This window comes from Haplochromis burtoni, unplaced genomic scaffold (genome assembly GCF_018398535.1).
Source record: "Haplochromis burtoni strain Fernald_Lab_line unplaced genomic scaffold, NCSU_Asbu1 Contig_81, whole genome shotgun sequence".
In the NCBI taxonomy this organism is placed as follows: Eukaryota; Metazoa; Chordata; class Actinopteri; order Cichliformes; family Cichlidae; genus Haplochromis; species Haplochromis burtoni.
Window position 1 is genome coordinate 482,552 of NW_024582442.1, and position 14,684 is coordinate 497,235.

Here is a 14,684-nt window from a genome sequence, read left to right on the forward strand (position 1 = left end):
CTTTTAATGGACTATGTGCCTCAGCACTCAGCAAGCCTGCTGTGTAACTGTGTGTGGCCCGTCACTTTGTGGCTGAGTTCCTAAATGCTTCCACTTTGCAATAATACCACTTAGAACTGATCGTGGAATATCTAGGAGGGAAGAAGAATAGATATCTCTGATGTTCCGCCTTCAGCCCCTGGCACTCCTTTCTGATCTTGCTGCTCTCTGGGACTGTCACATCCCAGGGACTCCTCCTCTTCAGCCTCCGCTATGTCTGCTTGTTGGCCAGCAGCTGCCTCTCTGTCTGGAGGTTGAATTCCCACAGGACCTTAGCCTTAGTGTTGTTCTCAACCACCTCTGGCACTGGACTTGGGGACTTCTAATACATGTGCAGCATAGAGGTTCGTCTACACTATCCCAGCCCCAGCTTGCATCTTAGATCCTGCTACTATGTGCTGGGGCACCTCCAGCCTTTATGGAGCTGGAGCTCGGGGCCTGTTCTTGTGCTGATCAGAGCGTGTGTGTTGTCCTTTAGGCTGACCATTTCTTCATATCAGTCACAGCCTCAACCACTCAGTGGTACATCCCATGGAGGGACTTGGTTATCCATGGCTCACAAGCCAAGAGCTTAGAGTTAACCGTATATATGCTGTATGTATCCATACATATTACATGTATTAATGTACCCTCTTCCAGTTACATCCAAGCTTAAATTGTTCCTTTGATGTTTCATGACTTCCAACCTCTGGCCTCGCCCATTTGGTATGGAACATAACCAGTCAGCCAAAATGAATTCTTCCAAAATAAAGAAGAATAACGTGAGCTAACAAAAACACAATGTATAAAAAAACAAAACAAATCATTAAACACAATGGTAAATATAGTACATTCTATCAATGAGTCAGTCAGTCTGATCAACTTCCTATTGCTTCATGCACTTCCAGCTTAATGCAGTAGAGGGCAGTATAGGTCTCCTGCTTGGAGTTGCAAACATTGACAAAAGCTCTTCTCTTTTTCATTGTTGTGTTGTTTTAACCTCATAGTTAACTCTTTGTCCAGTGCACATTCTCAGCTACAGTACTCACCTTCCCTGTCTCATCGCCTCTCTCTCTCTTTGCGTCTCTCACGCACCACACACACACACACACACACACACACACACACAATGAAACAAGCGGCAGAAGGACAATCTCCCACGTTCTCATCTAAATCCTCCCCTCTGCTGGCTGTGGCTGTGCTCACAGGCATCAGTCACTTCCATGGCAACGCTGGCACCAAACAACGCCAAAGAAACTTAGGCAAGCATGTAAACACCCTAACTAGACACAGGCACACAGGCGTGTGTGTGTGCGCGCACGCCATGCGTGGATAAACAGAAACTGCTGTTTAACAGACTCTACATAAGTGTGTGTGTGAGAGAGAGACCTGTGGCGCATGTGCTGTGTATGTAATTTACAAACACACACACACACACACACACACACACACAATGAAACCTCATCATCAGCAGTGATCAAGGACTATCTCTGCTGTCGGTTGTTGCTTAGCTACAACAAGAGCTGCTTGCATTCTATGTCCTCCCCTCTACTCACTCCTTATGAGGTAGCTGCTAATATAATTAGGGTGTGTTTGTGTGTGTTTTGTTTTTATGCAGACATATTTTACATTAAGCATCTGCATCAATAAGTAACTTCAGCATTGAAACCTCTCTGCTATTGTCATGCTTTGTGAAAAAGCCAAACATAAGCCTGATACTGAAATCTTCTACAAAGCAAAAAAACTAACCCTTGGCATTGCCTTTGAAGTTTTGCAGTGTTTCTTCTCGAAAATGACTGCTGTCTATTATCCAGTGCCAATCGTTTCTCTAAAAAGTCTTAAATTAATTTATCTGTTGCACTTAAGGCTGTTGGACAAAATCTCTCCAACAGCAAATGCAAAGACACCAGCAAATTGTTTCAAATTTCCTGCGTATTATTTGACGTATAACAACAATAGCACCACCCTAACATTATCTCCTGTATCTGAATGTCAGCTTGATAAAAATGTGCCACAGCTAAAAATGACATATCATTTGGATCCCGGGGTGCGTGCATGCAGGGCTGCTGTGGGCCAACAGTGTAATCTCTCCCAAAAAAGCTTTGAAATTCAAATGTGTTGTTGCATAACAATGCCATGTGCAACCAATGAATGCCTGATAATCTCGGGGGGGGGGGGGATATGCACGGCCAAATGGGAACTAGATAGATCCCTGCTGTGCAGTGCCTGGGATCTGAAAACAGAGGAACAGAGAAACAAAATGAACTTAAAAGTTCTATTTCTGGCCGTGGTCACTTTTAGGAAGAGCAATTAGGACATTAAGTACAGGCTTTAGGGCCAGTTCTCACTGCACGTCTCACACACACACAATGAGACTAATACCTTTCCATCTCTCATCACAACTCCAAGGTATCAAACCTGTTCACACTGAATGCATAATGAGAGAAACCGCACTTTGATGACATTACTTTTACAGTTTGAAAGACAAATCGGTATATGTATCATTTGGTTCTAGTATATATACTAGAACCAAATGATACATATACACTATACTCGAAGCTTCCTTGACGAATATCAGTTTGTTTGTGCCCACACAGCTCGAACTAGTGACGGTTACAGTTAGGGTTAGAAATGGAGTTATGGAGCAAATTGGTGTCTTGTCTCCATGTTTAGTCTCCAAATTAAATACAATGTCCTTACATCAAACACACCAAGGTGATGGGTAGGTTGCTGGAAAACCTGCTACAGGGTTGTTAGAGTCAGTGCAGGGACACTGACATCACATGCAAGCTATTCTGCATTTTATCTCACAGACCAGTTGTCATGGTCCCTGTGCCTCCCCGGCCAGCCCAGTGTGGCCACAAGTGTTTGTTGTTTTTCTCTCGCTCTCTCTCCTACCTGTCTGCCTGGGCGGAGCTCTGATTGGGCTCCTGCCCTTGGCCCACGCACCTGCAGCTGATCTCGAGCGAATTGCAGTTCTCTGGCTCTTAAGGCTGGGGCTCTGAGCTATTCGTCGCTGGAATATTGAATAACTCTCGTTAGTATTGCCTGGCTTCCTTGCGATTCTACTGTTCCCGTGTTTTGCCTTCGACTTACCCTCGTCTGTGTAACAGGTTTGACTGGATCAGCCCTTTTGTGACCCCTGGACCCCGTGAGTAGGAGAGTGAGCTGAGCTGCTTGTGTGGAGACTGTTTGGACGAGGAGCAGAGCGAGTGCGAAGAAGTGTGTCTCCCCAGCCTACTGATCCCCGGGACCCTGGTGCCCCCCCCCCCTTCACGTGTATATAGTGCACCGGTGTGATTAATAAAGTGTCGTTGAGCTGTGCTACCTCAGTCTGCGCCTGAGTCCGTCCACCGCCGTGACACCAGTAGAATTCGCCCTCACGTCAAAAGAGGGTGAAACCTTGATTTTGACTTTTGATGTTGGGTTTAACGAGTTTCAAAGTCTCGCTGCTTCTGGTAGTTTCTAATTTGCCTCCGATTTTAGGTAATGAAGGATGCAGTAATGTCCTTATGAAGAACACGTGGAACAACATAAATGATTGAATCATTCTTTAGGATATTCTGTAATGTAGTTTTAATGAAACATTAGGACATTTGAAAATGTTTACGGGTGTCAATAAGGGAAGTGTCAATAAATCCCGCACATAATCAGTGAATGTCCAATCATAGCTTAACAACCAAACTATAAAGTTTGAACACAAATGTTCATGGGTGTATCCATGGTGCTAAACAACAAAATGAATTAGGACACAAATGGAACCTAAAACTCTCAGAAAGCAGCGTCAACCAGACAGTTACTCTGGACATTATTACCTTTGGCTTCCAGTAAAACTGCAAGGAACCTATGAGGAATAAGTAAACCAATTTCTAGGACTGCCTCCTTCATCTGCTCAATATTGTCCAAATTAGGTACACATTGTCCAAGAGTTATGCCAAAAAAATGGCTAGACTACTATAAATCGTTATTAGCCGTTATTATAAGAATACTTATGGAGAGAAAAAGAGATAACATTTCATCCATATTAGATTCTCTTCATTGGCTTTGTGTTAACACAGCAGGCCTTATCCTGTCCTAAAGACTTCATAGTATCATGTTATTCCAATAGAGTATTTCGCTCTCAGAGTTCAGTCTAAAAAGGGATTTCTTCCTCCCCACCATCACCAAGTGCTTGCTCATTGGTGTCTGTCCGATCACTGGGGTTCATTTTTGGACATTATAGGTTTTATTTACACTGCAGTATCAGAACACTACAAAACCTTTTTCCAGAGTCTTCTATATAAATAACTATTCCTTTTTTTTTTTCTATAGAATTGTGCAGAGAGACTGATCAGGTGTTTTAAAGACCCAATGAATCCTAAAATGAGCTTAATGAACTAGCCTGCTACAGACATTTAAATGACTAAACCAGCAGATTTGAATAAAAACTCTGATTTTCTCGACAGCTTTCTGAAATCAAGGGCTCCTTATTTTCAAGAGTTTCAAGTCGCCTAAATCTGCCATAGAAACTTTATGATAACTGAAGCCTCCATAACTAGACTATGAACATTCTGGTAATGATAAACTGAAGCACCATAATCATATTTAATGCTTCCAAACATGAACATTAGTGAGTTATAAGACAGTTTTTGACTTCACACATGGAGAGATCTTTTGCATGTGTATAAATTGTGTTTCAACATAATGTCCTGAATTTTAATAAGCTCTCACACACAAACAGATGGCCTACTAGATTTCTCAAAAATGACAGGCATACATTTGCAGTAACACATTAAACTCTTCATATTAAAATAATTGTATTTTACTTGCGTTATCAAATATTACCAAACATTCAATATCTGTACTGTACATCTGTCAGCATCTGTGGAAAAGTATCTGCCCTGATTTCAGAGATTTTTGCGTACTTAAATGTTTCAATTAAACTAATTTTATTATTCAACAAAGATAACCTAAGTGATTACAAAGGGCAGTTTTCAAAATTAGGATTTCATTTATCAACAGAAAAAAGCTATCCAAATGTGCCTGGCCCCGTGTGAAAAACTAATTGACCCTTTATTTTTTTTTTATTTCACTAGCCACACCCAGGCCTGATTACTGCCAGACCTGTTGAACCAAGAAATTGCTGAAATAGTCCTGTATGATAAGGTAGCAAAACATCAGCAAAACATCACACCACCATCACAACAAACTCAAGAACTCAAGAAGGTCATTGAAATATATCAGTCTGGAAAGGGTTACAAATGTGTTCTTTTGGGACACCGATGAACCACAGTGAGACCCATTATCCACAAATGTGGAACAACTTTGGCTAGCCAAGAGTGGCCGGGCCTACCAATATTACACCAAGAAAACATCGACGGCGACATCCAGGAAGTCACAAAAGAAGCCAAAACAATATCTAAAGAACTACAGGCCTTGCTTGGCTCAGTTAAGGTCAGAGTTCATGAACAAAAAGAAAGAGACTGGCATCAATGGGAGGGATCCAATGAGAAAACCACTGTTGACCAAAAAGCGCTCAAAGGCTCGTCTCACATTCGCCAAAACGACATCTTGATGATCCCAGAGACTTTTGGGAACATGACGAGACAAAAGTTGAACTTTTGGTAAGGTTTTAGTCCAGTTACAACAGCATTTCATAAAAATAGCATCAAACCAACAGTCAACGTGGTGGTGGTAGTGTGATAGCCTGGGGCTGCTTAGCTGATTGGGGACAACTTGCTTTAATTGATGGAACCAAAAATTTTGCTCTCTGACAGAAAATCCATCAGATGATGTCCTGACCTTCTAGCTCACTTGAGTTATGCAGCAGAACAACAGTCTGAAACACACTGGCAAGTCCACCTCTTAATGGCTTAAAAAAATAAATTAAAAAAATAAGTCCCATTAAAGGGTGACTGATTGAAGTGCAACCGCATGATCTTAAAAAGGTCGTTCGTGCTAGAGAGACCTGTTAAAGTGTGACTGAATTAAAACAGTTCTGCAAAGAAGAGTGGGCCAAAAGTCCTCCACAGTGATGTGGAAAACTCCCAGCCAGTTATCACACACTAGATTGCAATTGTTCCTGCTGAGGGTGGCACAACCAGTCATTAGGTTGAGGGGGCAATTATTTTTTCACATGGGGCCAGGTAGGTTTGGATAGCTTTCCCCTTAACTTCAGGAAGGAGTGCTACTCAATGTGAAGTCTCACTAATTGTAGCCCTTATCTTTGGCTACAGCCGCACTACAATGTGTTCATTTATTTAAGACACACCCACAGACGATTCAAAGCCCTGATCAGACACACTTAGATATTTAACTGTTATCCTCATATTTGTCAAAAGCCTCTTTGAAAAAAAAAAGGCCTAATATTAGATATTAAGCCTTAAGTGTACTAAAAGCCTAGTGGCACTATGTGCAGTGTCAGCGCAGGGTAAAATTTATTTGTGTTCAACTACGCTTTAAACCTGAGGCAAAGATGTCAGCAGTAGAAAATCTCACCCTGAGTAAACCGCCGTGCAATCCGCCATCCTCAGATGCTCTGAGTGTGTGTGTGTGTAGGCAAGTCATGAGGGGACGTTTGCATGTTTGCCTTTTCTTAAAACTCCAGAATAAACGTCTGCTCATGCCCATAGGTTATTTATGTGACTTTCATGAGAAGAAACGGCAATTCGGGAGAGGAGTAAGAGAAGGATGAAGGATGCAATCAGAGGAAAGAAGAAAGAAACAAGCAAGGATGGAGAAAACAAGAGAAAAAAGCCATGAAGAACAAAAGCAGAGGAAAGGACAGAGATTATGGAGGGAAATGAGTAGTCATTCAACTGAAAAAAAGATAGGGTCCTATGATGATGTCCTATTGAGGAAGAAAATGGATGTGGGGAAAACCTAGACGGGTGAGGCGAGCCCAGGTCTCGAAGGAACAGGTAGGCGAAGACAACACGAAAAGTCAATATTGGAGGAAAGATAGAGGAGAGAAAGAAGGAGACAGAGAGGAGCGGGTAACAGAGAGAGAGCCTCGAGAGCTTTGTCTGTTTTCTTGGCTGGAAAGATTTAATCAAGTTCACATCGTGCGGTGAACCACAAAGGCCCGCCACTTGTCTGAGGGGAGCCAGAGGGGAGCCAGAGAACAAGCTGAGCCTTCGCTGTTCAGACCGCTGTCGTTAGGGAGGAGGGAAAAAAAACGCAACCCAAAACAAAGCAGACACTTTCTCTCCCGCCCCTCCTGTGTTGATCTTTATCTACTTGTTACCAAAGAAAACTCTCAATCATGTTTAAAGCTGCGTGTCAGCGTTCCCATCAGTCTCATTTTCAGCTTTATTTCACTTGATGAAAAACTCTTTATCTATATTTATGGATTTAAAAACTTTCATGGTACAGTAGAAGCACTCTTTGCACCTGATGATAAAGATCTTCTATTTAGCTGAAATCATCAACATTATTATGTTAACAGCTTTCATTTCCAGCTACAGGAAGCTCCTGTGAACTCACTGTATGTGTCTGCTTGACACCAAGCAGGAGACACATGATGTTAATGACTCTCTGTTGAACAAAGTGGAACCTTTTTACAGCTGAATAGACAAATGGAGACCCATGTGTATCAAAAAGAAGAGCAAATATTGGGCTTGTTGTACGTTGGCAAGTGGGCAGAGCCAGTAATAGACCATTAAAATACTAACCATGGCTATTTCAATAACTAGTCACTTTAGTCTGAATAATGTCCCCCTTCAAGGTTTGATAAGTTTTTGCTTGTTTGCAAGAAAACAGTCAATGTTGTCTACAAAATTAAATAACGGGTTCTCAGAGTGGGTGTCAATAGAAGTTGAATGCACTCACCGGTCAGTTCATCAGGCACACGTGTTAACCACTCGTTAACATTACTATCTAATCAGCCAATCACGTGGCAGCAAGTCAATGCATGTAAGCATGGAGATGTGGTTAGGTCGACCTACTTTAGTTCAAACTGAGCAGCATAAAGAAGGGATAAAAGTTTTGTTAAGTAACTTTAAATGTGGTATGGGGGTTCATGCAGGATGGGCTGGTCTGAGTATTTAAGAAACTGCGATTTAATGGGGTTTTCCCACACAGACATACACAAGTATTACATGATATATCCAATAAAATGGCTAGTGAGTGTATAAGTACACCTTTTTTGCTTATTTTGCTTGACTTGAATGGCCATTTAAATATAGGTTTGCAATGTCCGTCCATCCAACCATTTTCTTACGCTTATCCAGGGCCGGGTCGCGGGGGCAGCAGCCAAAGCAGAGAAGCTCAGACCTCCCTCTTCCCGGCCACCTCTTCCAGCTTGTCCAGGGGAACACCAAGGCATTCCCAGGCCAGCCGAGAGACATAGTGTCCTAGGTCTTCCTGGGGACTCCTCCCGGTGGAACACCTCACCCAGGAGTCATCCTTATCAGATGCCCGGACCACCTCTACTGGCTCCTTTTGACGTGGAGGAGCAGCGGCTCTGCTCTGAGCCCCTCCCGGATGGCTGTACTCCTCACCCTAAGGGAGAGTCCAGCCATCCTTTGGATAAAGCCACCTACCCACAGCTCGTGAGCATAGCTGAGGGTAGGGACATAGATCAACCGGTAAATTGAGACCTTCGCTTTTACACTCAGCTCTATCTTCACCACGACAGACCGCATCGTATTGCTGTGCAATCCCACCGTCCTCAGATGCATTGTATTGCTGGAAAATAATCCATAGCTTTAATCTACTGTACAGTAACACCAATGCCAATGAGATTAAATGCACTTTCCCAAAAATAAAACCTTTAAAAAAACAATAAAAAACTAAAGCATGTGAGCTGCAGAAGGTATAGCAGGTCCCAACTTTTTCTGCTTGACTTTTCTGTCTGATTGATTTGAGCACAAACCTAACTGACTGACTAATGAAATAATCACATGTTGCAGCTCTGACAAATACAGACAGAGCAGCTGTATGATGAAAACAAACACAGAAGTCCAGAGTTTATATTTTATCAAAATATCAAATGCCACAAATGCCAGTAGCAGGTGCTGCAGAGCATACTGTGGTACATTCAGTGAGAAGTAGCACAAACACATTTAAAAAACACTGGAAGGCTGGTGGGTGTTGTGGCGTGTGTAAGCATAAAATCAAGGACAGCAAGGCAGAAGAAAAAGAAGGCTTATCAATTCAGCACGGTAGCAGCCACCTATGCCGCAGTCTCTGCAAACGCGTTCACTTTCAGCAGTGTCCGTCTAGCCAAAAAGACTGAGGTAACCATGTCAACGAGATCCCTGTTGTCATCATCACGGCTAATAGCCTGCCTTGTTTGCCCATCGTCACCATCCCACAAGTCAAATTCACAGACAGACGAAAAACAAGAACATAAAAGAGGACATGTAGCTGTCAGCGCGGTGCACCAGATCAAAGCAGTAATACACACAAAAGAGCTGGATGTTGTGTGCAGCACACCAAATAATAAACTGCAAAGTAAAACAACAACAACTGAAAAGCACTGCAAGCAGACCGAACAATCAATGTCAGACTGATGCTGAATATTCCTCATTTTTCCCCCCATTTTGAACACTATAAACGAACACACACTTTTTTATGAAAGCAATATATTTCCACGTCAATCACATCTGCCACTCTGCTCCCGCTGTGGCTGCGGGTTATTCCTGTCTGAGCCGCACTGAGTTAGAAACTATTTATTGGCCTCAGCAATCATATTCCCTGACCACCCCTGTCTCGCCCGGCTATTGCATGTGTGTGCGTGTGCTTGAGTGTGACAGTGAGAGAGGTTGTGGAAGTGACCCAGCAGTCATTTCTCTCACTGCCAAAGGGTTTTTAACACCAGAGAGATCTCCACTCCAGGTGCTGCTTATGACTGACAGGATAATTTGGAGGTGTTGAAAACACACGCACACACACACACACGCATGCACGCAGGCTATAAAAGCAGCAAAGAGTTGATTTTTATGCTGGCAAAGTAGCACGCTACATTATTTTTAGACATAAGTCACAGTTTTTATTAAGTTACAGGCTGGAAAATTGAAGAGGATTTAGTTCCTCTTGTTTTTATTCATTTCTGTATTTTATGTATATAAGTTTAGATTAGTTATTTATAGTTGGTTTACACAGCTTTGTGTATGTATGTGTACGTATGTGTAATGTGTGTATATAGACACGTGTGTGTGTGTGTGTGTGTGTGTGTGATTTACATTGCTGTGCTTGAGAGCCACCATCTACCGGAACCAAATTCCCTGTATGTGTCTGCACATATACTTGGCCAATAAACACGATTCTGATTCTGATTTTAAGTAAATCCTTCTGTCAAATAGTGTGATTTGGAATCAGGTAACACTTTATATTACAGCTGGGGCTGGGTAATAAAACAATAAAGATAATTATTGCAAAATAACTTTTTCTCCATGGAAATAGCAGACAAGATTTGTGTCCCAGTTCAAGGATTGCATCCTTCAAAGGCGGATTACATCAAAGCGTGGCGTAGAAGGCAAGATTCATTGCGCCCCAGTGGCAGTGGATCATTTTCTTTTTCAAAACTTTTCAAAATTTATTAAAAAAGAAAAAAAAAAAGATGGGAAACAGCCCAAAGAAAGCAGCTGAGAAATAAACTTTTGAAAGTAAGTAATGGGTTTCATACGACTCAGTTATCTAACAGTACAAATAACAAAATAATGAGGAACCTTAAACCTGTGGAGCATGAATCATCAGATTTTTTGAAACTAAATTTTTAATTGTTAAAATTTGATTTTTAATATGTTTTTGCTATATCTGGCTTTTAAAGGTGTTTCAGGGGCTGGAGAGTCACACTGATGATGTAGAAACTTACAGAAACCCATTTATCAAATATAAAACATTCTGCATTACCAATTTACCAATACTGAGTACCAATAACATATCCTAATATGCAGCTTTCACTTTTACCAGGACAAGCCGTTTGTAACATTACGATTTTACCACATTGTAGTTTAAATTTATTGGGATTTTTTAAATTTGTTTCCCCCATTTTCTCCCCCAAAATAGAAAACATTCAAGGAGGATTTCCAATTTTTTTTCTGGTAAAGGCCTTGGTCTGCGAGTTATCCATCCTGGCTTCTTAAGAGTGAAACTTGTAATGCTCCAGAAGCATGCTAGAGCATTACCCAAGCCTACTTGTTCCTTCAACTGTATGATGTTGCTGTCAGCTTGGGTTTGCCACATTTATTCAGCTTCTGATGTTTCTCACTGTATCGGGTTGGTTAGCCAGCAGCTTTGGGGTTTTTTTTTTTACGTCAGGAACTTTTAAGTCCCACAGGATGTTCGCTTTGCTGTCCTTAAATAGTTTGGCGTGTCCCATTGGGACATGGAGACTTCCAACCCAAATTCCACACAGATGTTCTTGTACACTGTCCTAACCTCTTGGTTATGCTTCACTCATATACATCATCTATCTGCTGAGGATACGTCTTGAAGAGTTTGATCTTCCACAACCTCTAGAAACTGCCGGTGACCTTGCCAAACTTGATAACTGGTTTAGGCCTGTGTGACTGAGGTCTAATGGGAAAATTATGGTTCAACAGTGGAAGTGCGCAGGGAGTCATGAGCAGCTTCGGACTGCCCACTGTTGTCAAATGGGGGTAGTGTCAAAAAAATGGTACAAAGCGTCACTAGGTAACTGTTGCTTGTGCTATTGTTGATCCATCAGCTAGCCACAAAGACCTGAAGTGAAAACAAGCAATGAAAAGCAGTCACTGCAGCCACTGTCTGTATTTTTCATGCTGTATTTTCTTTTTATCTTTGATGTCTTGTTTTTCTTGCTTTTCCCATTCCCAGTGAGCTCTGTTACTGCTTCCATTCCTGTTCCGACCAACGTGTCCACTAATTAGCATTTGACCAACACACAGAGCATCATTTATGTCAAGCACCTCTCCATAGGCTCCGTGTGGGCAAATACCTCTGTAAACAGACATAACCGTGGTAGCATAAATTAAGCATGAGGTGCTCCAACTAAACTTCCCAACCCTACAGCAATGGTGTATATCTAATTGAACTTCCCCTACATCTAGAAAAATGCTGTAACATTTTCATGTGGTAGATTAAAGTTAAAAATTGAATATGAATACATCCAACATAACTCTGAGACTGAGTACTTTTGTGCAATCAAGTGATTTACAGACAATAATTTAAACCAACCTGTGACGTGTAGCCTGTCTACGCTGACCTCTATCTTGAGGAACAGGCGACCCCGGCGCTCAGTGTGGTCCGTCCCACACAGGCTCGGCACATTGACCACACACTGTTTGTGCACGTTCATGTCGCAGGCTTGAAAGAGACAGGAAACAGAGACAAACATACAGAGGGTTGACTTCATCTGGAAAGGACTTTGTGTTTGACTTTTTTTTTTTTTTTGACTCATGCGTGCAGTCATGCAACAATTCATGCTATTGCTAAATGCTAATTTAACACTTGCTGAATTTGAGGTTGAATACTTATATAACAGAAATGTTTAGGGTAAGAGGAGTTACTGTATTTGCATATACTAAAGAAGATGCTGATGTAAAGAACATCTTCTGCCCCTGAAGAAAATATACAAAAATAATACATTTTCGAGAAGGAGAACCACAACGCAGGAAGATATACAGAATTACTCCAGTTAGCAAAAGATCAAAATTATTTAATAACTGTAAGTTAAACTTTATCCTAAGCTTTGCTGTGCTTACATAGATGCTGGCAAGAAAGTAAGTTGTGTCACTTTCAGACACATACTGACAAAGACAAAGCCCTTAGCTACTCTACTAGTGCAAAGGGGATGCCTGTGAAGCAGTGCAGCTCTTTCAGATAAAACAGTTATACAAGGCTCAAGTTTGGACACCTTTTGTAAGCTCTGTAAGTCAGAATATTTCCACTGAAATATTAATTAGTTTCTCTATGAGTATGAGTATTGAAGCATGTTGTGTTTAGGCATCACAGTGACAGAGCCCCTCAAAGAGCTGTATGCTGTGCTAACATGACAAAACATTTATTGCAGAGAGTAATCAGAAATGCCTGTTTCAAGTGGTTAAAAGCAGTAATTAAAAGCACCGCTTGCTTTCTCAAATGTGCTGTCTAGTACTTTAACATCAATAAGTAATCACCACATGGATGTGCTATAATCCCTGTGAGCGGATGAGATCACCGTTCAGCGGACTAGCAGTGGGTTGGATGTTGTAGGAAATGTGCTGAATCATGTTACAACATGAGCAAAGGCTGCTGGATTCTAATAATTAAAGATGCTCTTTGTCACGAATCAAAAAGGCCGACGAGAAATGTGTTTTTAATTATTAAATTATCGCCCTGGGATGAGCTAGAGTGCCACCTGACTTTCTTACAGCCTTTCTTCCCCTCTATATACTGCACTTTGTCCTCCCCTCTCTAACCCTCCATCCGTCTCTCCTGCTCTCTTCCCTTCCTTCCTCTTCTTGGCAGGCTTGTCAGGCTGACATGCCGAGAGGAGACAAGGAGAGACGAGAGATGGGGAAGCAGCTCGTAATAGCGATGGCCTCCCCACATCAATTTGTTCTGGTGTGCTCCCATTACCATCTGTGATGAGGCCACCACCAGAGACCCACAGATGGATGGACAGAACAAGAGGAAGGGAGAATGAGGCACGGTGATGGATGAAGAGGCTTTGGGGGGAGGAGGGAACAGGAAATGTACAGTGAAGGATATAAAAGTGGGAGAATCTAAAGAGAAATTTGTTGTTGGAGAAGGAAAAAGAGGTGTGGAAGTAAGTGATCAGGGGAAAATACCAGGGACAGTGGAGGGGAAAGGAAGGAAAGAAGTGGAAGGGAAAGGAGACTTTAAATGAGGGAAATATGGTGCCGGATCGGGGTCATACATGCAAAGAAAAGGAAGAAGACTTGAAGGAGGAGCGTGGGTGGAAAGAATGGGAGCACACAGAAGACTCAGCAGGGCAGGATAGTGAATTGTGCCTGGGCTGCAGATGTGTCTGAGTGTAGTACAGTACCAGCCTATTCCCATCTGTTCTCATTAGGTGCGGCTCTAGGACGTAAACCGGCACAGCGTGTTTGACACGGCCGCGCTCTGCACGCTCACATGCACACATGTGAACAAGGTGATACTCACTGTCACATTTCATCCCTTGGTGGATGAGCCCATACAGCAGCGAGCCACAGTGGTCACAGAAGGTTGGACTGCCGTATGTGTGAATCTTGAACTTGTGCTTGCTTCTGGGGTCCTGGGCAACAAAGACAGAAAACAGTAAGGTGATTACAGCGAGTCACACCTCATTTCTTTTTATTTTGACTTTCTTTTTCAAAGCGGTCTTGAGCAATAGTTTTTGAAAGTTTAAAGTTTTACTTTGGACATTGGCTGCTTTTTCACTTATTTTCAGTTCAGTCCTTGACCACGACCATTTTCAGAGTATTTTTGTATTTGTTAATCCATTTAACACTGACCCATGAATCATTCAAACATAAAAAAGAAACAAGAACAAATCCAGCAACGAGCTGCCACAGGACCTGAGGGGTGAGTCCACAGCCATCTGTAAAACACAGTGTAGGCTTTGTAATGGTTTGATCCCAAACACCCTGCCAATGCAGTAAAAAGCATACATGGATAGAAAAACACATCAGTCATATCAGTCGTGGATTGGTCTCTCCAGATGCTGGATCTCAACATTACTGATGCACATGGGATCATCTTAACAGAGAAAAGAA

The 14,684-nt window shown here is 42.1% G+C and overlaps 1 protein-coding gene across 2 annotated transcripts in view; it reads right to left on the bottom strand.

Moving 5' to 3' along the window:
• Nucleotides 1–14,684, bottom strand: part of prkcab (protein kinase C, alpha, b) — a 123,111-nt gene that overhangs the window by 25,702 nt on the left and 82,725 nt on the right. For both annotated transcript variants that reach the window (XM_005925396.3, XM_005925397.3), the window contains exons 4-5: nt 14,092–14,203; nt 12,160–12,288 (exon numbers count right to left, since the gene is read on the bottom strand). In XM_005925396.3, coding sequence (XP_005925458.1) covers nt 12,160–12,288; nt 14,092–14,203 — 241 coding nt within the window. The remainder of the gene's footprint in view (nt 1–12,159; nt 12,289–14,091; nt 14,204–14,684) is intronic.